Below are 27,159 nucleotides of genomic sequence, written 5' to 3' on the forward strand. Positions count from 1 at the left end.
AAAAAAGAATGAGACGGAAAGAAAGCAACTCAACTGAAACAGCAGCAGCAGCAATACAGAGACAAGGAAATCCGTAGTTATCTGCGTGGCTCAGTATTCTTTATAATTCTACTTTTCTTGAACCGAGGGCGTTCAAAAGAGGCTAAAATTCAACTTTGCCTTACGCAAACTGCAAAATGTTTGGAAGGAATCCTAATAGATAGAAGGTCTTACTGGAAACGACACATTTTCTTTCGATTCAGGCCATCAAGACAAGTGCATTCAAGTTAGCCAGGAAGCATCCTGGTTCTGGCAAGGTAACTTTGAAGCAGGTTGCAGTGGCCTTTGCTGGAAGGCTCAAAATGTGACACCTGTCTTAACAGAAAACCCCGGGGAGTCTGCAAGAAATGGAGGCATTAAAAATATATGTATTTATGAATTTATAAGAGTACAAAATACAGAACTGAAGAATAAAAAGGAACAAACTGAAAGAAAAGGAAGGGGGAAAGGAAAACAGTACATCAATCCATAATTCTATTCCACCGACTTCCCTTCCATCCTTCCATGGCTCCCTAAAGTTTCCCAGTCCTGCTGCATTTGTGGAGAAGGTAAGAGGGGGGGAAATGGTATGATTGATTTTCATAGGGTTGGGGTGGGTTCTTGCCAATTTATTAAGGGGAAAAGAAAGAAAAATCCTTCTCAGGTCCTTGGTTGGGGTTCATTCTTCAGCTTCTCATGCAGGGATTATAAATGTTGAATTTTTTTCTATAAACAGCAGGCCTAAGAATGCACTTATGTATTGTTTTTTCATTTACATGTTGCTTGCATTGGTTTTTGTTTTTTTTACACTAACCTTTTCTTCCGTCCCTCCTCCACCTCTTCCCCCATAGCTGTCTATTTATACCTGGGTTTTCCCAAAGTGGTTGATGCAGCGCCAAATTTAGGGCAGTGCTGGCGCTTCCCTTGCACAGAGCGCTGAGCTGAGAGGGCGCAAAAATTGAGAAGATCCATTTGGGTTACCAGATTTTGGCCTTGCACAGGGCGCCATATTACGAAAGATTACCAAAGCCTGCCCCTGGGTTGATGGATCCGTGCAGGGGGTGAATAAAGACAACGGGGTCAAAAGGGCAGTTGAAAAGAGCCTGGGGTAGAAAAGAAATTTATAAGGTATGGTGGGAATTTTTTTTATGGGCTTCAGATTGTTTTAAATGTTATTTAAATCTTGTAGCCCTCCCTGGGGCCTTATGGTGAAGGGCAGGTAATAAACAGACAGACAGACAGACAGACAATATTTATGCACTTCCCTTGCCAATGAGGAACCTCTGAATTCCATCTCATTAGAAAAAAATAAAATGCATGGTATCGTATCGTTATTGATGGAATACTTGTTTTACTTCCTTCTTTTTATATTTTATGATTCACATTAATCACAGTGATGGGTGATTAACAAATGTTGATTATATATTGATATTTCTTCACTTTATTTCAATTACACTCCTAAGAATTTGGGTTGGGGAACTGCTCAAGCTTTGTTAGCTTAATAAGCTGATCAAGGGGTCAGTAAATTCCAGGGGTCATATACTCCAACACCGTGTAATGCAGGAATCTGTGTTTTAATTTGTGTAAGCCAAATTGGTTCCCAGTCTGCGGCGTATATAAATAAATATAATAATAACAGCAGCCACCACTACCACTGGCAAACCAGCACTGAAAAGGCCCTGTCACTCTTATTTTTAATTTTTATTTTATTTATGATATCCAGATTTATACATTTGAATAATTTTACAGTCATTTTAGCATTTCAAAACTTGACTTCCTTCCCCCTCTTTCTGCGGTTCCTTAAATTTATTTTAAATATCTTCTGAGTATCCAAATCAACTTAATTTGTTCACTCTTCCAGATACTTCGATTGCAAGCCATTTTGGGCTTTCTATGCCAGTACTAACACCTTGAATTTGTCCTAGTAGTTCACTGGCATCCGCAATGCTTCTCACCCTTTGTGAGAAGCAATTCCCCACACAGCTCCTGCTCTGTTGAACTCCTCTGCATAAACTGTGTAAAGAAAGCAGGGAACACGTCAGGGTCGTTGCCAAAGGAGCCACTTTCCAAATGCAGCCTGCCACATTGGAGCCACCTGTTCCTAGCCACGTTTTTGCAGAGCCATCCACACAGCCAGTTCTAATTATGAATTGAGTCTGAAATATGTAAAAACAAAGTTAAACTGCAGTTTCCCTGAATGAGTAATAGGAACAAATTATACATTGAACCTATATAAAGACACACACATTTCTGTGTCTTAAGAATGAGTCTGGATGAGTATGTCAAAACTTTGCTCTCTTGCTGCTGGTACCGGTACAGTGGTGCCCCGCAAGACGAATGCCTCGCAAGACGAAAAACTCACTAGACGAAAGGGTTTTGCGGTTTTTGAGCTGCTTCGCAAGACGAATTTCCCTATGGGCTTGCTTCGCAAGACAAAAACGTCTTGCAAGTTTGTTTCCTTTTTCTTAACACCGTTAATAAGTTGCGACTTGACTTCGAGGAGCAACTCATAGAACGCGGTGTGGTAGCCTTTTTTGAGGTTTTTGGCGATTTTTGAAGCTTTTCCAAAACTTTTCCGACACCGTGCTTCGCAAGACGAAAAAATCGCTGGATGAAAAAACTCGCGGAATGAATTTATTTCGTCTTGCGAGGCACCACTGTATTTGTGTAGTCACTTGATGTGCACATGGTGCCTTTCCAGGGTTCTAATACTAGGGTCTTCTCCTACTCTTCCCGAAGATGCCACGGAATGAACCTGGGGCCTTCTTCATTCAAAGCAGATGCTGTTCTGTTGGGGGCAGGTGCTCCCTTGAGCCAGATAGTCGGGAGCACATAATGAGGCATAATGGGGCTCAAAACCTGGACAGCTCAGTCGGTTAGAGCCAGGGCTGACTTTAGCAGATGTGGCGCCGGGGTGCAAATATTATCCGCCCAGCGCCCCCAAATTACCACGGGTAGTGTTGGGGTGGCCGTAGCTGCGCACTGCCAACCATCTGGGAGGGGGCGCAACTCTCCCCCATGCCGCTACGGGACAGCGATCCCCGCAGAGGCTTAGGAGTGAAGTTGCGCCCCTCCCAAGCCTCCTCGGGAGGAGAGTGATCCCTTCAGAGGCTTGGGAGGGAAGCTGCACACCCGCCAGCCTTATGGTTGGCAGGGCACAGCTGGCGTGCATGCAGGGAAAGGGGAGGTCACCGACAAAGCCATGCAGCTCCTCCACTTGCTGGGGCGCCCCTGAGAGGCCGGCGCCCTGGTGCGACGCACCACTAAGCCCTGTGGGAAAGTTGGCTCTGGTTAGAGCGTGGTGCTGATAATGCCAAGGTTGCAGGTTCGATCCCCGTCTGGGGCAGCTGCAGATCCCTGCACTGCAGGGGGTTGGCCTAGGGTCAACTTCCAACTCTACAATTTTTTCTATTCCCAACCCCCTCTGATTTTTTTTGGGTTTGGCATTTAAAGGGAAAAATCTGTTGGTGAGAGAGATTGCCCAACAACCACTTTCCCCCCTCAACCCATTTTCTCATCACTGGGCTGGCTGCAGGGTGAGGCTGATAATGTGAACTGCTGGGCTTAGATGAGATCATCTCCAAAGGGGCCAGCCTTGATGCAAATAGGGTGCAGGGGATGTGATAAGGCAAGTTAATCACATGCCAAGAAAACCCACAACTTCAAACTACTTTGCAGGAAAGTTCAGTTGCATTTCCAAGCCAGTGGTATTTATAAGGAAGTGTTAAGGATGTCTGATTATTTAGTTGGGTGATGCCTTGAACTGCATAATCTATTCTCATTTCAGAGGCCAATCACAGAAACACTTGAAGGAATTATTTATAAGCAGTGGGGTAGCATCCGTGGCAGGTAGTTCAGCTGAGTCAAGTGTGATAAGTTCCTGAGTCATAAGCTGGGAGGGATGCCAGCCTTGTGCATCCATAGCAGACTCCCTGCAGGTTAGGAACGCATATGTATTATCTAAGCTATGCGTATCTGAATGACTCAGCTACGCAACTTGTAAAATGCCATTATGAGCCGAAGCTGGATTACTCTGTATTTATTTTAAAGGATTTTTCTTGTTAACCCTGCCATTCCCTCCACCTGAAACTGAAGACAGTTTAAAAAGGAAAAGGAAAAAAAGAATATATCAGATTTTTTAAAAAAGAAAATGACAAACAAACCAGGAAAACTAAGCAAACAAAAACCAACAGCAGTTATCTTTGCATCTTCCCTGTTCCTTGAAAAGTCTTTGGGCTGTACCCAGTGCTAATGCTACTCAGAGCAGACTCCATCCACCTAACTACTATTGTCAAATCCCCCCATTTAATACAGTTTTAGCCTTTCTGAGGGAAATCTGATAAGTGGGGAAAACCCAGTTGCAACGATCCGCTTGTGATACTTTCGTGATCCAATTGCAATATCAAACCATTGTCTGAAGGTACCCAGTCCACTTCTGCTTTCTGTCTCTCTATCCATCACTTGCAAACTATGGCCTCCCTTTCTTCTCCACCAGAACCATGGAGAAAGGCTAGCCCAGGGAATCTCCACATGCAGCATGGACAGAGCAGGGTGAAGTAGAATCTCTGACCTGCATCCCCCACGTGCAGGTGCTCGTTCAGGTGCTCCAGGTGATGGTCAGAGCAACCCCCCCATGGATGGTAAGTGGGCAGCTAGGATAAGTAAGGTAGGCAGAAACCCCTTTTCCCCAAATTTGGAGGAATTTATTTCCCCTGTTCCTGCTCCTTATTTTTGAGGAGGGTTTCGCTCACCAACTCAATGATAGAAAAAGACTTGATTTCTCTGCCTCCAACATCCTGGGGATCCATGACTGTGTGAACAATGACATGGATTCAAGTTCCTCCTTTGAAATTTGGTCCCCCAAATTATGTCAACAAAACTGTAACAGAAATCTGCATTTCCCTACAAAAGCCTGTGCTGGCACCACTGATTTGCCCTTTGGGGGTTCTGATGAGTTTCTGCACAGTTGTGGTGCCAGTGGTGGGTACTAGCCTGCCCAGTGTGGTATAGTGGTTAGCGAGTTGCACCTGGGAGACCAGGGCTCAGATCCGCGCTCAACCTAACCTACCTCACAGGGTTGTTGTGGAGGTTAAATGAGGAGGAGAACCTTGAGCTCCTTGGGTGGGGAAAAGGTAGGATGTGAACACAATAAATATATAAATGATTGAAGGTGTTGGCGTCCCGTTCTAATTCCTCTTCCGACTTCTTCCGCCGCAGAGCTGATGGTGCAAAAGCATATGGAGACTCTGCAGAGCTGGTGTGGCACAAGCACAGGAGGAACCTCCTTAGAGAGACTGACTGATCTCCTCCTGGTGGAAGGGCTGACCGATCTCCAGCAGAAGCAACACGATTTTGTACAGATTGAAACGATCAAAGGAGTGAGGAACATCTCCAAGAAGATCCCCTTGGAGAAGCTCTTCCTGCCTTTGTCCAAATTCACCATCCCCCCGCGGATTTCGGTGACCATTGGAGTTGCCGGCATTGGCAAGAGCACTTTGGTCAAGCTGTTTGTCCACACCTGGGCAAAGGGAGAGATTGGCAAGGATTTTACGTTTGTCTTGCCTCTCACCTTCCGGGAACTGAATGCTTACGACAAACTCTCTGCAGAGAAGCTGATCCGGCTGGCAACCCCCCAGTTAGCTGAGCCCAGCTTTCTCTCCATCGACACGGCCAAGACTCTCCTGATCCTGGATGGTCTGGATCAGTTTAAAACTCTGCTGGATTTCTCCAATGCCGTCGTTTGCACAGACCTCCAAAAGGAGGTCCAGGTGGATAATTTGATCACCAACATCATCCGAGGCAATCTGTTGCAAGAGGTTTCTGTCTGGATCACCTCGCGGCCGACGGCAACCACGCAGATCCCGGGCGGTCTAGTGGACCGGATGACTGAAGTGCAGGGTTTTGGAGATGCAGAGATCGAAGACCATTTAGATCACATGTTTGCTGAGAACCATGGCTTATCCCATGGTGTCTTGCGGCATCTCAAGGCCAGCAGGTCTTTGTACATACTGTGCACAGTGCCAGCTTTCTGCCAGACCTGCGGGTCCTCCATGGGGTACTTTCTAAGGAGCGCCAATCAATCTCCAGAAGCATTGGCTGCTCCTAAAACTTTGTCGGAAATCTATTCCTGTTACTTTAAAATGGCGCTGTGTAGCGACTGGCCAGGGAAACAGAAGGAAGCCCTCAAAATAGACCAGCTGCTGAACAATGGCAAGAAAATGATGAACTGCCTAGGCCGCTTGGCGTTTTACAGTCTAATCAAGAGGAAATACACGTTCCACGAACAGGACATGAAAGCCTATGGCGTAGACCTCTCTTCTCTCCAAGTTAGCTTGTGCAATAGGCTCTTGCTTAAGGAAGAGACTCCATTTTCCACCATTTATTACTTCCCCCACCTAACATTTCAAGAATTCCTGGCAGCCACCTATTATTACACTGCTGCAAAGCGGGCTCTTTTTGACCTCTTTGTGGAGAGTGGCATGTCCTGGCCAAAGTTTGGCTTCCTCAACCACTTTAAAAACGCCTTCCAAAGATCTCTGCAGTCTGAGGATGGGCACCTGGATATCTTTGTGCGCTTCCTCTCAGGCCTCCTCGCCCCACAGGTGAACAAAGTCCTGTCCGATTGGTTCTTGGCGAGGGATGAGCACCACGGTTACCGGAGTCATGTGGTTGGCCTCCTGCAAAACCTCCTGGGAGCAGACCAAGCTGTCTCTTGTAGGTCCGTCAACCTCATGCGGTGTTTACATGAGATTCAGCACGTGGAAGTTGTTGCGAACCTTGAGGAGGCAATGAAGAGCGAGGCTCTGGCTGGGATGTTGACGCCGGTCAACTGCTCTGCCTTGGCTTATCTCCTGCAGACCTCGGAGGTTTGTGTGGAAGAGGCAAACCTCTCCAACTGCCTCACCTACCATGCTTTCCAGAGCCTTCTCTCTCAGCTCCACTACTGTAGTAATCTCAGGTAGGTCACATTCGGTGCTTGATGGGAGCCAGGACTCGTCAGGACAGGAAGGAGAGGGTGAGGAGAGCTACCTGTGGCCCTCTGTGTAGGTGTTGCTGGACCGCCTCTCTGAATAACGGTTACGGAGGGGAAGGGCCATAGCCAACAAATCAGGATGGCGGCTCAAAAAACAGGTTGACTAGGAATGTGAGAGAATTAAGATGGAAATGGAAAGATAACAGAAATCACTGGGTTAAAGCTGACCAAAAGTCCAGAGGTTATCAATTTACGATGAGGTGGAAGGTTCATAGGCTATGAAGGACTTGCTCACAAATTTATTGACAGCTGCACGAAGTATTATAGCTAGGATGTGGAAGGGGCAAGCTGAATATAAAATGGAAGAATAGTATAAAGAGGTGTGGGATATAGCTATTAATGATAAATTAACATGTGATATTAAGGTAAGACGGAGAATATGCAAGAGAAATGATTCTGAGGAGATATGGAGGGTGTTTGTAGAATTTGTACTGTTAAAATGGAAAGGGGTCAAACCATTGAAAGAGGTATTGAAATTTTGGGGTGTTGGATAGTTACAATGGAATGGTCTCGCTGGTGGGGTGTGTATTTTTATTCATGATTATTACTTTGTCAAAAAATATATAAAATGTAAATAAATGTTTAAAATATAAATAAAAGAATGAATTTTAAAAAGGGGTGGTGGTGGAAATGGAAACAGGAGTGGAAGTTGCAGATGTTTGCTTATTTATCCAGAATGGGAAGTGGACCCAGAGAATGTGATTGGTATTCACAGTTGTTGCTGCTTTCAGGCTGCAAAGATTACTTGATCTATTATGGGGTTCCTCCCTTTCCCATTCACATTGTGTTTTCTTCGTGATGAAACGAACTGGGTGGAATAGCTTAATGAAAACGTAATTTACACAGTTAATTAATTAGCTAATTGCGTAAATTCGCCATAGCAGACAGTGCGACAAATAACATTGGCTTTGGGAGGAAGACAAATTGCAGTGGAGCGGAAACAGTGCTGCGTGTGAGGAATACAGGGCAGAATGGAAAACTGTTTCCTTTTACATCCATAGAAATGGCCTGTTTCTCAGCCACACTCACATGACTCGCCCACCTTTTCTCTCTCCTCTGGTTGTATGTACTAAAAATATGCTTTGTTCTCTCTCCTCCTGCCCCTCCCCACCCCCCCGGCCATAATTTGGCCCAGGCTAGACTACAACCAGTTTAAAGACAGTGCTATGGACCTGCTGGGCAGTGTGCTGAGCGGAAAGGACTGCCAGATTCAAAAAATCAGGTGATGCAGAATAGCTAAGTGTGCAGTACTTATTTTCTGCACAATGTGTACAGACTTATGGCTTATTGTAGGACAACTGTGGTTGCCTCTACCTAGGTTGGCAGTTACATTCATGCTTGATTTGCTTGGGAACAACCACAAAAGAGGCTGAAGGCCACACAACTATAGCAAGCGTATGGGCATAGCCAAGGGGTGCGGGGGGGGATCTCCCCCCCCCCATAATCAATAAAAATCAATATGAATCTGAGGTTCTGCCCCCTCCAACAAAAATCCTGGCTACGCCCATGAGCAAGCATATATTGATAAGAAGTTACCATAGAAAGACAAAATATTATTACAATTGCAAAGTGTGCATTTCAGCAAAGCTTTCATAAACAGTTGCAAAAGATATTGTTATTGTGTTGGAGAAAGCTGTAAGGAGCTGACAGCAGGCTTTTGGATAAAGCCCTGCTTCAGAAAATCTTCTTCAGTTGATAATTGCAAAAAAATTAAAATAAAATAAATTCCCCATAAGGGTTTACCAAACATTCATAAACTACCATTATAATTACCAATCCACATGCGAATAAGACACTCGTCACCTTAAAATACATGGTGGTGGACTCTCCTTCATGGAAGGTTCTTACACAGAAGTTGAATGGTTATCTGTCATTGATTTTTTAAAGTCTTTACAGTCATGTGCCCTTCTGCACTTTTGTGGTTGCTATATACAGTGGTACCTCGAGTTACATACGCTTCAGGTTACATATGCTTCAGGTTACAGACTCTGCTAACCCAGAAATAGTACCTCGGGTTAAGAACTTTGCTTCAGGATGAGAACAGAAATCGTGCTCTGGCGGTGCAGTGGCAGCAGGAGGCCCCATTAGCTAAAGTGGTGCTTCAGGTTAAGAACAGTTTCAGGTTAAGAACGGACCTCCGGAACGAATTATGTACTTAACCCGAGGTACCACTGTACTAGTATTGTGCCTTTGTATGTGATTTTCACTTGCTTGGGAACCAGATCTGGCAGGGTACCTTCAAGCCATCAGTTTCATGTGGGAGGGATCAAAGTGCTTACTGGGAAATTGAGGTTTGCAAAAGTAAAGTGTATTAAATTGCTCTGTCCCGCAAATCTACTTTTAAAAAAAACAACAACACAAAACTGACTTTTTGTGCTTGAGAAAGAGAAGGGGAAATGTACTGAAAAGTGTGTGATGGATGAATGATTAATGGGCAGGTGTGAAAACACCTGCAAACAAATCAGGATGAATACTCAATAAAGGCTTGACAAAGTCTGACCTCTGTGTGAGCTTTGTGCTGGCAAATCAGGATAAACAAAGAGCTCATCTGGAGGAGTTGGCAGTCTGATTAGGAATAAAAGGAGCTACAGTTGCAAAGGAAATGCTCTGCACACTCCCCTTTGCAAGGCAGTGAGAGGTCCCCAAGGGTAGTGCTTGCAAGGGTTTTGCTTCCTGTGGTGGGAGAGATCACCAGAATCTTGTGGCATTTTGCTGCATTCGAATGAATTGCAAATATAAAAGTAGAGCACAGTGGAGGAAAGCAGCTGAAGCGCTTCTACAAGGAGCAAACCTGCTGCTCTCATCAGATCCCCAGACAGAGAGATGTCTAGGTGCCCTCGAAAGTGGGGAAGGCCATAGATCAGTGGCAGAATATTTGCTTTGCTTGCAGAGGGTCTCAGGTGCATTCTAACCAAAACCTTTTGCCTTCTTTAACCTTTTCTTCTTCAGATTCAAATTTCAGCAAAAGGTCTATATGTTTTTGCAATAACTATGAGGCCACACCAGACGTAGAGGAGAGCACTATTAAATTACTGCTAATGCAACTTCCAACAGAGTTACAGGTCCAGTAAGTAAGGAGTGGGTTATATTACTTAGAAAATACATGTAACCATATTTTATTTTATTTTACATCCCTGGACAGCTTGGTGGAAAACAAGATTGGTGACAAAGGTGCTAAAGCTCTTGCCCGGTCTTTGATGGTCAACAGGAGCCTGATGGCGCTGGAGTAAGTATCTCAGAAGTTCTGCTTTAAAGGGTTTGGCGTTTGCCATGCACTGCGATAGGGATCAGCAACCAGCAGCCAGTGGGATGAACCTGCCCCTGATGGAACTGTGGAACTCATAGCCACTGGAAAGGCTGGTGGCCACCAACTTGGATGGCTTGAAAAGGGGATTTGGCAAATTCATGGAGGGGAAGACTCTCAGCAGCTACTAGCCACAGTGGCTATGCTCTGTTTCCACAGTCAAGAGGCAGCAATGCTTCTGAAGACCAGTTGCTGGAAGCCACAGAAGGGGAGAGTGCTCTTCTGCTTGGGTCCTGTTTGCAGGCTTCCCACAGATGCAGGCAGCCACAGTGAGAACAGGATACTGGACTAGGTGGGCCATTTGCCAGATCTCGCAAGGCTTTTCATGTTCTTATCCCACGCACAGCAGATGACAGCCCAGGGACAAGAGATGTGCACAGAGAGACCTGTTGCCTGTGCCCAATGGGGAATCATGTACAGTGGTACCTCGGGTTACATCCGCTTCAGGTTACAGACGCTTCAGGTTGCAGACTCCGCTAATCCAGAAATATTACCTCAGGTTAAGAACTCTGCTTCAGGATGAGAACAGAAATCGTGCTCCTGCGGCGCAACGACAGTGGGAGGCCCCATTCGCTAAAGTGGTGCTTCAGGTTAAGAACAGTTTCAGGTTAAGAACTGGCCTCCAGAACAAATTAAGTACTTATCCCGAGCTACCACTGTATGACTGCCTTGATACTGTCATCGTGAATAACATGATGAAAGGGACACTGTATAAAGGAGGTCTTGGTGAGCAATCTATAGGTAATCCCAGCAGCGTAGCTAGCCGCTCGGGTGCCTGGTGCGGGGGCGTGTCCTGCAGCCGGGGGCGTGTCAATCCATGCCTATGGGGCGGGACGAGCCTCTCCGCCACCTCCCCCTCAGCTGTAGGGCGGCTGAGTGAGGGGCAGTAGGCAGACGCAAGTCCCACACTGCCGTTTCAGGCAACGCAGAACCTGCAGGTGCCTAAACCACCAAGTCACTCCTAAAAAGTTTTGTGAGCCCAATTATTATTAATTTTTTTAAAAAAACCTCATTTTGTCACCCCCCCCCCAGTGATGGCACCTGGGGTGGTCACACACCCCGCACCCCCTTCCTCCACCACTAGGTAACCCTGGTCCTCTCTCCTTTCTTTACTTTTTTTCGGATTCAGTCTTCGGAGTAATTCCATAGGACCCAAAGGAGCGAAGGCCCTGGCTGACTCGTTGAAAATCAACCAGTACTTGCTTTCTCTCAAGTAAGTGCTTGCTTTTCTTGGTCTCTAACCGACAGATGTGCATGGCGTTCAATATAGCACCATGCCACTGTCTGGTAGTTTGCTGCTTCGTAGCCTATACAAAGGCTCCCTCTAATACCAAACTTGAGTTGGCTGTGCCAATCATGAAGCATGCCCAGATGGGCCTCATCCACACGCACGAAAATAAAGGTCTCTGAATGATTAGGGAAACCCCAGGATTTTCAGCACTCGACAACATGGCACACTGCCAACTCAAAGCAGAAGTGAAAGCTTTCAGACTCCTTAGTAAGATTATGTTTAGCTCATGCAGACTAAGCCTGGCACCCTCCAGATGTTTTTGAGACCCATCAGCCCCCATCAGCATGGCCAATGAACAGAGAGGAAGAGGAGGAGGATGGGAGTTGTAGTCCTTCAGCATCTGGAGAGCCACACTAAACTATAGCAAAACACTCAAGCCAGGCCATTGTGAACTGTTGGCGAGAGACCTTAAAATTGCGGAATGGGGTAAATTTACCAAAGCCCTTGTCAGTGGCAAGGTCGGAACATTTGTTGCTTCCATTCCCTCAACCGCTGGCTGGAAAAAGTAATGGAGTTTATTTTCCTCTTTCAGCCTCCAGAACAACGCCATCAAGGAAGAAGGTGCCAAATGCCTGGCCGAGGCTCTCACCAGCAACCACAGCCTGAGGACTCTGCAGTGCGTCTCTCTGGTCTTTGCTAAGCAGCATCATGGTTTACACACCTGTTCCTTCCTGGGTGCCTGTTCTTACAGTCTGTGCAGTTGGCTGCTAAAACTGTGTTTGGGTTGACATCTCAACTAGAGCTAGATAAGGGCCTGTGTATGCAATTAGCAGCTAAGCAAGAAAAACTTTTCTCAGGTTGTTACACTGCGGGCTGAAGGTATTGGGGTGGGTGGTTTGGCATGGTTGAAGGCATCCCTGCTATTGGGAAGCAACAAACCCTGCATTTAGAAAAGGGGAGTGTCAATGACATGGCTCAGTTAAAAGCCTTCTCTCTGATGTGCTAGGTTTCTGTCTGTAGAGGTTTTCCCTCCCCTAACATTCAGCCCATCAGACCTGCAGTACAATCCAAGAAAAACTATGCCATTTGATTTTTCTCTGATGTACGTACTGCCTTCTAAAGCCTGTTTGATTGTGTTTCTGGGAAGAACAGGTATAACACCAAACGAGCAATTAGCAATGGTGTGATTGGCTTATTTAGTTATTTATAAAAGTATTTATATGCTGCTATTTAAATAGATATAAATATAGGTATACTGTAGATATGGATATCTCAAAGAAGTTTAGAACAAACATAATATACGCAATAAAAGCCATGCAAAAGTTAGAGCCAGAGCTCAACTAACAAATAGATATCTGCTTTATTGCCTGCACAAACCTGGTGGGATAGAAATGTTTTCAGCAGGCATTCAAAGGTTAAAACAGAAGGCACCTGCTTAATCTCTGTTGGCAGAGCATTCCATAGGACTGGGCTGATGACACTAAAGACTTGGTTTCTTGTTGCTGTCAGATGAGCTTTGCCAACTCTGCTGCTGCTTAACCGTGTTCCTGAATATGATATCAGTGATCGAGCTGGGATATAATAATCAAAGACCAGTATTCAAAGAAAGAGCTTTGTACAAAAATGTAAAATAATACCAAGCAAAACAAAACGAGAGAGCCATAAACAATAAAAGTAATAGTAACGGTATCAGTAATAGAGAACCGGCATAGAGAACAAAATTATAATTTTGCTAAAATTAGTCCTTGGCAAGTTTTACATGCATAAGCTTTTCTTCTTCCTCCTCCTTGGGAGAGATGGGTCCATTCGGGTCTGAAAGGAATAATAAAAAAAACCATAAAAGGCATCTTTTTCCTGGGAATCTCCATGAAAGCATTCAATTAAAATCCTATGTCTATAATGATAAAAGGAGCAGTTCATAAGAACATGAGTTATTGATTCCACATTTCCAGATTCACAGGGATATTTGCGATGACAATAAGGGATTATATTTGTTTGCTTAAAGTGGCAGCGCTGCAGCTGCTGATCAAAGGGCTGGGGGACGGCCTCCCTCGGCTCACTGCTCATTAAGGATGTCGTCTCCTTTGCAGCCTCCAGAAGAACTCAGTTGGACCCCAAGGTTCAAAGAAAATAGCAGAAGCACTGAAGACTAACTGGGGCCTCAAGGAGCTGATGTAAGAGCCAAGAGAATTGACTCACAGATTTGCATGGATTGTGCGGCAGTGGCATTGCCCTCACTGTGGGGTCTGCACCTCTTTAGAGAGTGCCCAGTAGCATGGAGGCAAAGGCTGCTCATCAGACGTCTACACCATGGTAAAGCAGAGGGTTGACTCCCCATCCTGCCTCTGCAGCAGGGAGTGGGGGAGACTTCAGATTCAGTTTGCATTTAAAGGCAAACCTACCTAATTCACACTTTCTGGCACAGTACAGGAACACAGTTCCATCGAAACCCACACGTCTCCCAAACTTGCAGTGCGGTTCTCCAACCGAGTAATGAGTCAAAAAATGAATAAGCTAGGGTAAAGCATGCCTTAAAAACCACATGCAAAAAATGCATTCTACTGGGGGAAATTGCTTGGTCACACTGTTAGTCAACACGCCACTCACACATAGTATTAAAGTTTTTTAAAGCCCTGGGCATGGTTGCTAATCCTGCTGTTAAAGTAATGTCTGGTGAATGGGCAGTTGCTGGTACACATTACGTTTCCCTTTGTTCCTATTCTAGATTGTCCAGTAACTGTGCTGGAGACACTGGTGCTGCAGCCCTGGCAGAAGGACTGAAGGTGAACCACACCCTTTTAACCCTGGAGTAAGTGACTTCCGCCTCCATTGCCCACATGTGTTTATTTTGCTGCTCCCCCCTTTCCTTGAAAATGACTATTGAGAGAGTTCTCTAAAGCAAAGTGATTCTGGAGAGCAGAGTTCCCCGCTTCCCTTCCTCAATCTCTGTTGCCCTGAGAGCCTGTGGTGGTGCACAAAGTCTGGGAGACCCTGGGAGGATGCCGCAGCCCTCGAGGGAACTGCAACTTTCCCTAGTCCCACAGCCTTTGCCCTCCTGGGGCTTACAAAGCTCTCCTTCGAGGCAGACTTTTTTTTATGAGCCCCTGAAGCTTGTTTCCAAGGCTGTGCTTGGAGGACTGTGCCAGCATCCTTTCTTTCAACAGGTACAGCCCACACACTTTTAGGTTTTCCTCTCCCTCAACACAAGGTAGGGATGTAAGAAGGCATCGTTGTCCATTCTGCCCTGTATTTGCTGCATGCGGTGCTGTTTCTGTGCTGCTGCAGTTCATCTTCTGCCCAAGCCGACATCATTTGTTTCACTGTCTGCTGGGAGAAAAATACATAAGTTATGCAAGTTACGTCATCGTTAACTTTATGCTGCCCCATTCCTTTTGATATAAATGAAATGCAGTCAAAGACGGTAAGATAACCGATGACAATTCTATAACTGATGTACTAAGGTATGCAAAACGCATAAGTAAAATAAAAATAAAAAAAATAGGAAGGAGAGAAAGGAAAGAAGACAATTCAAATGGTAAGTCACATGTTGTTTGCTGAAAACAACAGCAATATTAATACTGTACCAATCATATTCGCGAGATTAATTTCTGTTCCAGACAACGGAAAAAAATCAATAAATGTCAGCAAATTCTGCTCCCACTTTAGTTTTATTTGGAGTTCTCTGGCGTCACTCCTCTGAGGGGAAGATACCTGAGGGTGTTTGTTTGGGTTAACTGAAAGCCAAGCCCGGATTGCGTGTAAGAGTAGAATTAAGACGAAATCCAGCGTGGCTCCCTCCCTCACCCATTTCCACTTTTCTGTGTTTGCCTCTCCAGTCTCCAGAGCAATTCAATCAGCGACACAGGGGTGACTGCGCTCACTCGTGCCCTCTGCTCTAACCAAGGCCTCACCAGCCTCAAGTAAGTCCTAGCCTATGCTTTGCCACCTCCAAACCCCACCACCTGCCACAGTTCTTTGAGTAGACTCAGGGAAAGAGAGCATGGGGGCTGCACTGCTATAGACAGTACAAGAAGAACCCCTGGGCACTCCTAGACGGAATATTTTGGGGTGGGATTGGTTGAATCACATACCAGCAAACAGAGGCGGAGCTAGCTGCTCCAGCACCCACATGCTGTGCACCCGGGGGCAGGGTGAGCTGCCCACGGGGGCGGGGCAAGCATCCCAGGGGGGCGCTGCCCACGGCGAGCATCCTAGGGGGGCAGGCCAGTGACATCACCCCCCCTCAGGGGTGACACCCGGGGTGTACCCCCCTTTCTCCGCCAGTGCCAGCAAAATCAGTCTGTGCAATTAAACCTGATTCGGAGCTCTTGTGAAACTTCCCCAGAAGATCTGGTTGATTTATTTTTGTGGTGAGGCAGGTGCACTAGTTTGTGTGGGCTTGACATGAGGTTGCCGAGACTCTGGGTTTTCATTAAAACAGGTTTTGCTTGTTTTGGGTGCCTGCTGGTATTTCCTTCTTTCACATATGTGATTAGGATAAAGTCCTCTGGCAAGGAAACAGAACTATGAAAGTCTGCCCCCTCCCCACTATTTCCCTTCCACTTGGGGAAGAGCAGTGTGTGAAAAACAACGAAGGCATTGATAAGGGTGCAATAATGACTTTTCTCCATATGCCTGTAGCCTGCGGGAGAACTCCATAAGCAAAGACGGAGCTCAAGAGATTGCCAGGGCCCTCCGAGCTAACAGCACCCTGAGGAATTTGGAGTGAGTCATTTGGCCTTTGGAAAACAGGGGCTCTGAGAAATATTTTGCACACCCTAAAAGGCTTTATGGCCTGGCAGCATGTCCTTAATTTGGTGCTTTGGGTAGTATAGAATCATAGAATTCTGGAGTGGAGAACTTTAGCAAATGCTTCTCCTCCTCCTCCTCCTCCTCCTCCTCCTCCTCCTCCTCCTCCTCCTCCTTCTTCTTCTTCTTCTTCTTCTTCTTCTTCTTCAATTCATCTTATGACTACCGTCAGCAGAAGCCCTATGCAAAGACCTCCACCTGCACAACAGGGCTTTCCCTCCTCTCCTCTCTCCACATGCCTCCCATGTCTCCTGGAATTGACTTGGGGGGGGGGAACCCACAAAGAAAAGTGTGCAAGGGGAGGAGTGGACACGTCCCACCTAGCCAGCTTGAAATGTTTACGCTGATGTGGAACATTCGGCGGAGCGATGTCAAATTCCTCCCAGAATGGTGGCTATTGTTTTCCAGGCTCACGCACTGTAACATTCTCAGGGAGGTGTGTGAGTGCAGGAGGAATGAGGGAAGAAAAGGAGAAAACTCATGAAGGGTCCAGGCAGGGGCAGAGAACATTTCCCAGACTGAGAGTCGTGTTCCCAGCCTTCCTGGGGCCACATTCCAGATTATTTATTTAATTTATATACTGCCCTCCATCAAAAGATCTCAGGGCACTTCACGGATTAAAAACATGAGATGAAAGCACAAATAGTTAAAACACAAACAACAAAACAATAACCCCTCCTCCCCCCCACACATTTAAAAAGCTGTAGAATATTAAACAGTAAATGCGACTTTTTGTCCCATCACTCACACATCCCCCAATCTCTCTCCAACCTCCAGGCAATCTGGAAACATGGTGATAGTCCAAGGACACATTCCAGCCTGGCAAAAACACCGAAGGAGGGTGCATGGCAGGACCAGTTGTGGGCGTGGCCTGGTCAGAGTCACAAGGGCCAGTTAGAGAGGTCTGAAGGGCCACCTCAAAGCTGAGGCTCCCTTCCCCTGCCCTAGAAGCAGGACAAGGCTTTAGGGGACTGATGGGGTTGAGGCCAAAGCTGCAAGGACTGGATTTCATGTATTAGTTGGAACCAGCCAACCAGCTCTTGCAACCAGCTCTGCATTGCTTTAACTCTCATTTTCCCTGGGCTTCTTTTCTAGCTTGGCTGCCAACCTGCTGCATGACGAAGGTGTCCAGGCCATTGCGTTGGCACTGAAGGAGAACCAAGCGCTCACTTCCCTGCAGTGAGTTTCAGCAGATTAGTCTGCATTGCTCGAGCATAAATGCATCCAAAGAGTTGAAACAGGATTGTTCAGGCTTTTGGAAAGCGGTGTCTCAAAAATTTGGAACTGGCTGCTGTAATCTGAGATTGTTGCCTAGATGTTGGCATTATTTTTCAGAACGAGCATTATGTGGCTGGCACCTGTAACACCCCCAGTTCCACCAATCAAATCAGTCAGATGGGTGTATATTAGGCAAGGTGATCTTGTAGGTAAACTGGTTCCAAGTTGGCCCCTCCCTGCTTATATGCTGAAGTGGTACAGTCTAGGAAGGGCTGTACCATGCGGGAATGTGTGGTTGGGTCCTAATTCCTTTTCTCCTTCTCTCTCCTTCTAGCTTGCAGTGGAATTTCATCCAGTCCAAAGCAGCCAAGGCCCTGAGCCAAGCCCTGCAAGTCAACGAGAGTCTTTCTATCTTGGAGTAAGTCCCTGACTTTTGCCTCCCACTCAGCCTCAATAGCGTGAGCAGTTTTTGCATTAAAGGAAACAAATCACTTTTGGCACATTTAAGCAGCAGGATGAGAATCTGGAGGTGGTGGGACAGTCAGTACCGTTTTATACCATGTAGGGCGACCAGAACTGCATGTTCACCCATATAAACATTTATTTTATTTAGTCCAAGGATCACAGGTAATTTTATCATGCGATGGAAAAGGGAGGCTCCTGCTGCTTCTGAGTGTGTGTGCTGTGTGTGTGTAACTTTTTGCACATAAGTGTAACATTCCTCCGGCTTGTAAAAATAAGTACGGGTAAGTAAGTAAGTAAGTAAGTAAGTAAGTAAGTAAGTAAGTAAGTGTTTATTTCAAGCTACTGGAGACAAAACTACTGAAGAGAGTAACATTGTTAGGGATAACACAATGTTCTGATCAATTCCTTCTAAGAAGTGTCACATTTTTTACATTCATTCTGCAAATCTAAACTCGTTTCAGACCTGTTTAGCTGCTATAGCTTTTAACCTGGATCTCTGGAAATTGCAAATCTGTGAAACAGTTTCCTGGGAATTTGCCATAAATAATAGTCAGTTCCTGTCAGTGGCGTAGCGTGGGTTGTCAGCAAGGCAAGTAATTTGCGCCCCCTAACCCGTGAATTTGCGCCCCCTAACCCGTGGATTTGCGCCCCCTAACCCTAACCCCCAGATGTTGCACCCGGTGCGGCCGCCCCCCTGCACCCCCCACGCTACGCCACTGGTTCCTGTCATAACTATAACCCCCAAGATTCGGGGCGGGGAAGTTAAAGAAAGGGTTCATTGGAGTCGAGCTCTGTAAGCATTTCGGGGGGGGGTGCCCACAAAAATTTAGCTTTCTCGGGGCTTCTTAGAGCTGCGCCTTATATGGAATGAGGACTACGCCACTTCAGAATGCAGGTAGGGTGTGTTTGTCATTTTTTTTAATCTCCCGCCGACACACCCCTGAGCAAATAATCAAAAACTCCCAACATGGAGCTCTTGCTAAACTCTTTCTTCTTCTCAAAGTGTAGGGAAGGTTTTTTAATGTTAAAAATGTGGAAGAGTATTTTTTAAAGACCAAAAGCCTTGCCTCTGCTATGTTTCAGTTTACAGGAAAATGCAATTGGGGATGAAGGAACAGCTGCCCTGGCCTCTGCTCTGAGGGTGAACTCAACACTCACTGCTCTCTAGTAAGTTTCCGTGTTATACACAAGGATGGAATACTTGTTAGGGGATTTATCAAGAGGCAAGACTCATGGAGGGGGTCAGCAACTGCTGGCCTCTTAAGCTGTATCTGGCCCAGTGTTGTGTGCATGACTGCTTGGGCCACATGCCCTTAGTGAATGTAGGGATGGACTAGGAGGGCTGCAGAGGGCACAAGGGACTTCCTGAACAGCACATTCAGTGGCTGATGCCACCATGGAATCCAGAATGACCATGCAGAGATGAAGGACTGATGTGGAAAGGCTCAATAACCAAGCTATTGGTTAAAAAACCCAGAAGGTAAACTGTGAATGTAAGAGATGGGGGAGCTGTAGCCCTCTGTATATTGTTGGACTACAACTTTCATAATCTGTGACCATTGGCCATGCTGGCTGGGGCTGATGGGAGCTGGAGTTCAGCAACATTCAGAGGGTCTCAGCCCTGCTTTCCTGCTTGCCTTCTGCTTGGGTGGCTGAATGGTGCAGGACACCTTCAAAAATGTGAATATACCAGTTCCAGGGGAGGAAAGTCCTCTTGTGCTCGGTTCCTGCTTTTGGACTTCCCATAGGCATCTAGCTGGCCACTGTGAGAACAGGATGCTGGACTAGATGGACCATTGGCCTGATCCAGAAGGCTCTTCTGATGTTCTTAAGATGGGAGCTGAGTCCAAGGCCTGTTCCCTGCCAGAACTTCCTAAAATTAAAAGCCTACTACTACTACTACCACCACCACTACTAATAAATAAATAAATAAATAAATAATTTTTTATTTATACCCTGCCCTTCCCAGTTCAAAAACTGGGCTCAGGGCGGCTAACAACAAATTTAAAACACTTAATTAATGCAACAAAAAACAGCATAAAATACAGTATAAAGCATGAATAACAATAAATTCAGAATTCAAAAATTAATTTAGGGGGGAAATCAATCCAATAAACATTAGATGATCACCAGGGCTAAATTAGTCCTATTTGGGTCAGCATGGAGACCAGGGGAGAATTAGCTGTGGGATCCCAGAGTGAGCAATCTTCATAAAAAGGGGAGGGAAGGAAGGGGAATAAAAGATCAGGCTAAGCTCAAGTTGAAAGCCAGGCGGAATAGCTCCGTCTTACAGGCCCTGCGGAAGGAAGTTATATATACAGTGGTACCTCGGGTTAAGTACTTATTTCGTTCCGGAGGTCCATACTTAACCTGAAACTGTTCTTAACCTGAAGCACCACTTTAGCTAATGGGGCCTCCTGCTGCTGCCGTGCGATTTCTGTTCTCATCCTGAAGCAAAGTTCTTAACCTGAAGCACTATTTCTGGGTTAGCGGAGTGTGTAACCTGAAGCGTATGTAACCCGAGGTACCACTGTACCAGCCATTTCAAGTGAAAGGAACACAAGGCAAGGCGGGGGGAGGCCTTTCAGCACTCAGGGGTGCCCCAAGCTATATTTCTGCCTGAGGCAGAGAAGCAAAAAGCAGCAGCACTTGGTCAAGGTACATCAGGGAGAGCCAACATGGTGTCCTCCAGTTACTGTTGGATTACAACTCCAGTTATTGCTGGCTGGGACTGATGGGAGCCAACAACATCCGGAGGACGCGACACTGGCTATGCCGCTGAAGAACACAACATCCACAGCCAGAGTTTCTTTGGCATCTAAGGCAGACAATCCCATTTGCATCTGCCCCCTTTCCTGGCTGTAAAAATGCAACAATAATAAATTGAATAACTATTTGCTGTCCTTTCAGAACAGCCGACATGAGCTGCCTGAAGTGGTTGCCTCCCTTTGCCTAATGGCAGGGCTGACCCTTACAGCACTGCTTGAGTGTCCTCCTTGGCACAACTTGGTGGCGCTACCTTGAGTTTGTTCTAAATGTGCCCTGTTTTGTTGCAGCCTCCAGGTGGCGCTGATAGGCGAGAGTGGGGCCAAAGCTCTAGGAGACGCCCTGGTTCTTAACAAGAGCCTCACGACACTAGAGTAAGTACTCCTCAGACCCTATGTTCAGCCAGGAGGGGGTGGGGGAATTATAAGTTTAATGGTGTCATCACAGAACTTGGCCAGTTGGTGCAGCCAGTGGCCCACCTGGAATTCAGCAAGACTCTTCTGGCTTTGTGGAATTGTGGCTTCATTTCAGCATCAAACTGAATGTTGTTGTTTAGTCGTTTAGTCATGTCCGACTCTTCGTGACCCCATGGACCAGAGCACACCAGGCACTCCTGTCTTCCACTGCGTCCCACAGTTTGGTCAAACTCATGCTGGTAGCTTCGAGAACACTGCCCAACCATCTCGTCCTCTGTCGTCCCCTTCTCCTTGTGCCCTCCATCTTTCCCAACATCAGGGTCTTTTCCAGGGAGTCTTCTCTTCTCATGAGGTGGCCAAAGTATTGGAGCCTCAGCTTCACGATCTGTCCTTCCAGTGAGCACTCAGGGCTGATTTCCTTCAGAATGGATAGATTTGATCTTCTTGCGGTCCATGGGACTCTCAAGAGTCTCCTCCAGCACCATAATTCAAAAGCAACAATTCTTTGGCAATCATCCTTCTTTATGGTCCAGCTCTCACTTCCATACATCACTACTGGGAAAACCATAGCTTTAAAACTATCAAACTGAATACCTGGCCTTAATTTATCTTCCTTGTTTCTTTGACAGCTTGAGAGGAAACGCCATCGGTTTGGCAGGGGCCAAGGCAATGGCCAACGCCTTGAAAGTTAACGGCGCCCTCCGCAGGCTGAAGTAAGTAAAATAATGGACAGGATACAGATGGGGTGATTCTGTCATTCAAGAGTGTCAAGAGATGGCCTTTGGGTTTGCATAATGGCTGAAAGTGCTTGTTTAATGGTCATGTGTGGTTGGTGGCTAATTCTGAACCAATAAAATGTGTGCTATATGTATCCTGCTTGGGTTAGGGCTAAAAGAAATAAGAGTTTTGCAGTGGAATTCTAGGCAGAGCAAACCTCCCCCTTCCCCCAAAGCCTGGGTTTTGCACCCAGATGGCAAAAATCACCTTAAAAAGCTGCAAAGGTCTGTTGTTGCTACTGGAGTGACTGATACAAGGCTAGAACCACCTGACTAGGTGCCAGGCTGCTCGTGTAGTGCATTTATAAATAGATACAGCATTGTGAAGCCATCACAGATCTCCAGGCATTTCTTCCTGTAAGACAGCTGACCCTGTGAAAAGCTCTCCTGAACCTTTCTAATGCTTGAGGAAGCTAGCAATACAAAACAGTATTTGGGGGGACAACTAGTCTTTTAAGCACTGCTTTTGAGTGGGGAACCTTTTTCGGCTTGAGGGCTACAATCTCTTCTGGCTGACTTTCTGGTGGTCAGTGCAAAACTAGGTGGGCACGACACCCCCCAATCTACCCATATGCATTCATGCACACTTAACACATTCACTCATTCTTTCCCCACACAGAAGCAGTTAGGCTTGGCTGGGGCAGGGAGGAGTGGCACTTTTGTCAAGTTTAATTGTGGGGGCTGAGGAATGTGCTGGTGGAGGTGTTGCAGCACACAGGCAGGGGACGGCGAGCCCTTCCATCAGCAGCCATGATCTCCACGAATAGCCCAAACGATTAGGCTAGAAAATGGTCTCCCCTTGAAGCCAATAGGAGATATTTTTCCAAGGCCAACTGCTACATTTTGACAGGGGGAATCAGAGCTCACGAGGTTTGACCCAGCTATGAACCTCACCAAAAATACCATGTGGCAATTAGTGTTTTATTTTTTAAAAAAACTAATGGGAGTTATTGCCTAAAAAAAATAAAAAATCAAGCCTAAAGGCTGCTTGTTTGGAGGAGGGTGTGGGCTGCAGAGGAAATGGCTTTGTGGGCTTCATCTGGGCTGTGAGCTGGAACTTACCCTATTGTAGATAATGGCCAGGCAGATGTTACTTTACACTTTTCTGGGGGAAGTGAAACAAAGCTGGAGCAGACACTGTTGTGTGCCTGTGCATAATGGATTCCATATGCCCATGTTCTCTTGCCCACAGCCTCCAAGAGAACTCCCTGGGCATGGACGGAGCAATCTGCATTGCCACAGCTCTGACTGGAAGCCACAGCCTCGCCTACATCAAGTAACTCACTTTTCAATGCTCTTGGTCTAAGAAAGTGTGTGTCAGAGCCATTTCATGCCCAGACCTCACAGGATTTGGCAGGGATGGCTGGCCGGGGTGCAACAGAACTTGCTACTTAATCACGAACATTGCATTCCATACAATAATGGATGTACCATGGAAGCAGAACTCTCCTTCCTGAGATCCTAAGCTTTTTTGAAAAGAAGTTTCCAGCCCATTTATGGCAGAGAAGCTTGAAAACATATGGATCAGTATCTGGTTTAATCTCAGGAGCCAGAGTGGAGATGTGCAGGAAGCACAGTGAGGAGAGGGTGCCCTGCCCTAGTTAGGTAAAGGTACCCCTGTTAGGTCCAGTCGCAAACGACTCTGGGGTTGGGTGCTCATCTCACTCTATAGGCCAAGGGAGCCGACATTTGTCTGCAGAGAGCTTCTGGGTCATGTGGCCAGCATGACTAAGCCGCTTCTGGCGAATCAGAGCAGCGCACCGAAATGCCGTTTACCATCCCGCCAGAGCAGTACCTATTTATCTACTTGCACTTTGATGTGCTTTCGAACTGCTAGGTGGGCAGGAGCAGGGACCGAGCAATGGGAGCTCACCCCGTCATGGGGATTTGATCCACCGACCTGACCTTCTGATCAGCAAGCCCTAGGCTCTGGGGTTTAGACCACAGCGCCACCCGTGTCCCTCTGCCCTAGTTACTTTTCTTTTATAGCTACCATTCCTTGGCCCTTCTCCCGCAGGAGCCAACCTGCCCCTTCCCTCTTTTCCTACTGAAAGAAAAACACAAAGGACTTATAAAGCTGGATGTCGGAGCCAGGGCAGATTTCAGGAGGAGGGATAGGCATCCTAGGCTGACAGCTGTATGATGGACCCAAGCAGTTAATTTTACTTCTTTGTTGTAATAGTGATTAGCTCCTGAATATTCAGCAAAGGAGTTAAGAGTTACCTGCTGTTTTGTGGGCCTGGAGGACGATCCCAACCTAAAAACTTTTCCTGTGGGGTTGAGACTGGCTAAATATTGACCATGGCTTGGCAACCAAAATGCATTAGCTGTCTTCCCTAGCCCCACTGCTTCCCTGTATCCAAGCTTTTAGATATTAATTGGTTGGAAAGCACTCCGGTCCAAATCTGTCACAAATCAGGAGTGCCCACCCTCCGTAGCTTCCACTGCCCAGACCTTTAGGGCACCAGCACAACAGCCACCACTTGATTAAGTTGCCCATTGAGCAAAAGCTCCAACTGGTTCAAGAAACCTAACAAAGTCATGTGCAACAGGGAGAGCCATTCAACCCCTCCCCCTGCTCAGAGCTTCTTTTTTTGTGATTCTGACATGTGAGAAAATTGCAATTACTGCTCAGACTGTAAGCAGTGCCCAGACAGTGATGCTGCATTAAGCGTCAACCCTTTGTCTTCCCTCTACAGCTTACAGGGAAACAAAATAGGTGAATCAGGAGCCAAGGTGATTGCTGATGCCATCCGTACAAATGCCCCCAGCTGCATTGTGGAGATGTGAAAGAGAAACTTCCCTGGAGGAGGTGCTCTGGGATTCCAGACATCCTGCGCCCTGGAGACATGTCCCTTCCTCGCAAATGGCTCACTGACCAGGATGTGGCGCAAAGGCAGATCGCCAGGATGCTGCAATGGATGGTACTAAGTGGGGACGTGGCCTGAGCTGAAGGCAGTTGCGGAAGAGGATGACAAACTTTGTCATTTTCATTCTGGCCATTTGTTCCTGCTGGTGAAGGTGGTTCGGTGCTTCAGACATTTTGTGGGGCATCTGCAGCAGTGGTTTGTGCCTTCCTGATAAACTGAAAGCAGCTGACACCACAAGAAGAAACCAGATTGTAAAGTCGTTTATTTTGTGAAACAAGGGAATGAATGTAAAAGTCAAAGAGGTTCAGAGCGAGTCTGGAAAATACATACAACTTGCAAGGCATAAGGAACTGAGGAATCCTCAACACAGAACTAGCACAACAGGTGATACCTGCCACTGTTAGGGGATTGAATCTATAAAATATTTTTCATTTATCCTCTGAAAATAAAATTATACACAGAGGCATTTTGAGACTGGTAGCACTGTGTGGCTTGTGACAAGAGGAAAGTATTTAGTCAAGCCTGTTCAGTGTCTAGAAACCTATTGGCCCAGAATAAGGGGAGAAAAACAAAATAAAACTTGTATTTCTACTAAATGAGGTTTTGTTTTGTTTTTTAAAAAATGAAAAGTTGCTTAGGAAAACCAAACTGATACCTGGTTTTACATTAGCATGGACATGTGTGGGCAAGGACTTGGTATTAAATAATGAGGTTGGAGATATTATCATTCTTAGAGCTTCTTTTATCCCAATATGACAGTGCTTTATATGTGCTCATATAGCAAAGGGGTAAATTAGAGACGAAGCAGAGCCCCAAACTAATTGTGGTCTCCTTTCCTGCCTTGTCAGTTTTGGTAAAAGTGATGGAAACATTTGCTGGGGCTCCAATATTCCTTTGTTCTTGGCAAAAGACAGAATTCATTTTCTTCTGCCAAGGGTAGAGAGGCACTTGGGATGATAGTTCAGAATTCAATCTGAAGCCCAGCTGTTAATTTATCCTGAATTGTCCTTTGAAACAATTCCAGATTCATGTTTGTATCAAAAAGATACCAGGAATCTTGCAGGAGTCTAAACTGCTTTGTGTTGCTGGATTGTGTGTGTGTGTGTTGCTGGGTCTCTTAAAACTTTGGCACCATGGAGCGTGACATGACAGCTCCCCGAATGTAAGTGTTCTTTCCTTGCTCATGAACTGACAACAGCAAAAGAGCTAAGCTACTTTGAGTTCCAAGATATATTACTACTTTGGTACTCTTTTCACTGGTATCAAGGTTGCCTTACTCTATAGAGTACATCCTGTCAGAGTCATGTGGGTCAACATTTTAGCTTCTCTGTGCTCCTCTAGGTTTGTCTCTGGAGATGACCCGGCTGCTCAAAAGTCATTATCACTCTCCTCCAGGGGCTCGGGCTTCCTCACCCTCCGACTCGCCTTGTTGGGAGAGAGATCCATGCTGTCGTCTTCCAGGTCGTCGTCATCATCGTCGTCGTCGTCATCCAAATCAATTTCACTATCTTCAGTGTCCTCCTGTAAAAATATTTTATTTATTATTTGGTGTGTTTTTTAAAAAAATCTGCCCTGTCTTGAAGGCTCAATGTGAGAAACTATTAGACCCAAACCACTAAAAGAGCTTATCATTATTAATAACAAGGCTGTTACTCAATTTAAAATATTTGTTAATTAATCAGCTAAAATTGATATGGTTAAGATCACAAGAAGAGCCTTGCTGGGTCAGGCCAAAGGCCCATCTAATCTGTCCTCCTGCTCTCGCAGTAGCCAGTCAGATGCTCCAGTGGGAAGTCATCAAGCAGAAACTGGGGGCAACAGTCACCAGTATTCAGAGACATGCTGCCTCTGACACGGCAGGTGGAACATCCAGCTACCAGGGCTAATAGCCCTCACAGCATCTTATTGGAGCAATTGCCATGAGGTGCTGTGTGAGGAAGGACATCAATTATTGCGTTCCACCACACAAGCCTCTTCCATGTTCCATGAAGGGGAGCTGTGGCGGGAAAAGAGATTTGAAGCAGCTTGCATGAGTTGCCTTTCCATTTTGACCATGCCCCTCCTTTAAAGTAACAGATAGGAATATTGTACAATAAAGTATATAGCTGAGCATGCGCAGAGTGTTTTGCTTTCCCCAAAACAAATAGCTCTGGCATGGCTTCCAACCAAGATCTGTCTTTTAAAATACTGCCCTTGCCTCTCCCTTGATATCTGAGAACACAGGCCAAAACATTTTTGAGGCCTCTCCTGACT

The 27,159-nt window shown here is 46.1% G+C and overlaps 2 protein-coding genes across 8 annotated transcripts in view; one reads left to right on the top strand and one right to left on the bottom strand.

The window, feature by feature from the left end:
* NLRC3 (NLR family CARD domain containing 3) lies at positions 1–25,514 on the top strand. 5 transcript variants are annotated; one of them, XM_083473635.1, is made up of 19 exons: positions 17–587; positions 3,806–3,867; positions 4,514–4,658; positions 5,236–6,976; positions 8,187–8,273; positions 10,194–10,277; positions 11,485–11,568; positions 12,179–12,262; positions 13,677–13,760; positions 14,312–14,395; positions 15,423–15,506; positions 16,228–16,311; positions 17,491–17,574; positions 17,948–18,031; positions 19,162–19,245; positions 21,135–21,218; positions 21,890–21,973; positions 23,229–23,312; positions 24,736–25,514. In XM_083473635.1, exons 3-19 carry the CDS (start codon positions 4,652–4,654, stop codon positions 24,824–24,826), a joined length of 3,018 nt encoding a protein of 1,005 aa, XP_083329761.1. In that variant the 5' UTR covers positions 17–587; positions 3,806–3,867; positions 4,514–4,651; the 3' UTR covers positions 24,827–25,514. The 5 variants fall into 5 exon arrangements, with proteins under 5 accessions (XP_083329762.1, XP_083329761.1, XP_083329764.1 ...); XM_083473639.1 differs by lacking the exon at positions 17–587 and adding an exon at positions 1,005–1,146; XM_083473636.1 differs by lacking the exon at positions 3,806–3,867 and having other exon boundaries at positions 1–587.
* Positions 25,151–27,159, bottom strand: part of CLUAP1 (clusterin associated protein 1) — a 56,491-nt gene continuing 54,482 nt past the window's right edge. For all 3 annotated transcript variants that reach the window (XM_083473805.1, XM_083473803.1, XM_083473804.1), the window contains one exon: positions 25,151–26,427. In XM_083473805.1, the coding sequence (XP_083329931.1) occupies positions 26,275–26,427 (153 nt within the window). In that variant the 3' untranslated portion in view covers positions 25,151–26,274. The remainder of the gene's footprint in view (positions 26,428–27,159) is intronic.

This window comes from Podarcis liolepis (genome assembly GCF_965112155.1).
Source record: "Podarcis liolepis genome assembly, chromosome: 14".
Taxonomy (NCBI): domain Eukaryota; kingdom Metazoa; phylum Chordata; class Lepidosauria; order Squamata; family Lacertidae; genus Podarcis; species Podarcis liolepis.

Bases quoted from the DNA above. Each gene is read 5' to 3' on its own strand.
- NLRC3 (XM_083473636.1), top strand. The intron at 12,263-13,676 runs GTGCGTCTCTCT...TCTCCTTTGCAG, and splicing joins CACAGCCTGAGGACTCTGCA to CCTCCAGAAGAACTCAGTTG. The intron at 23,313-24,735 runs GTAACTCACTTT...TTCCCTCTACAG, and splicing joins CACAGCCTCGCCTACATCAA to CTTACAGGGAAACAAAATAG.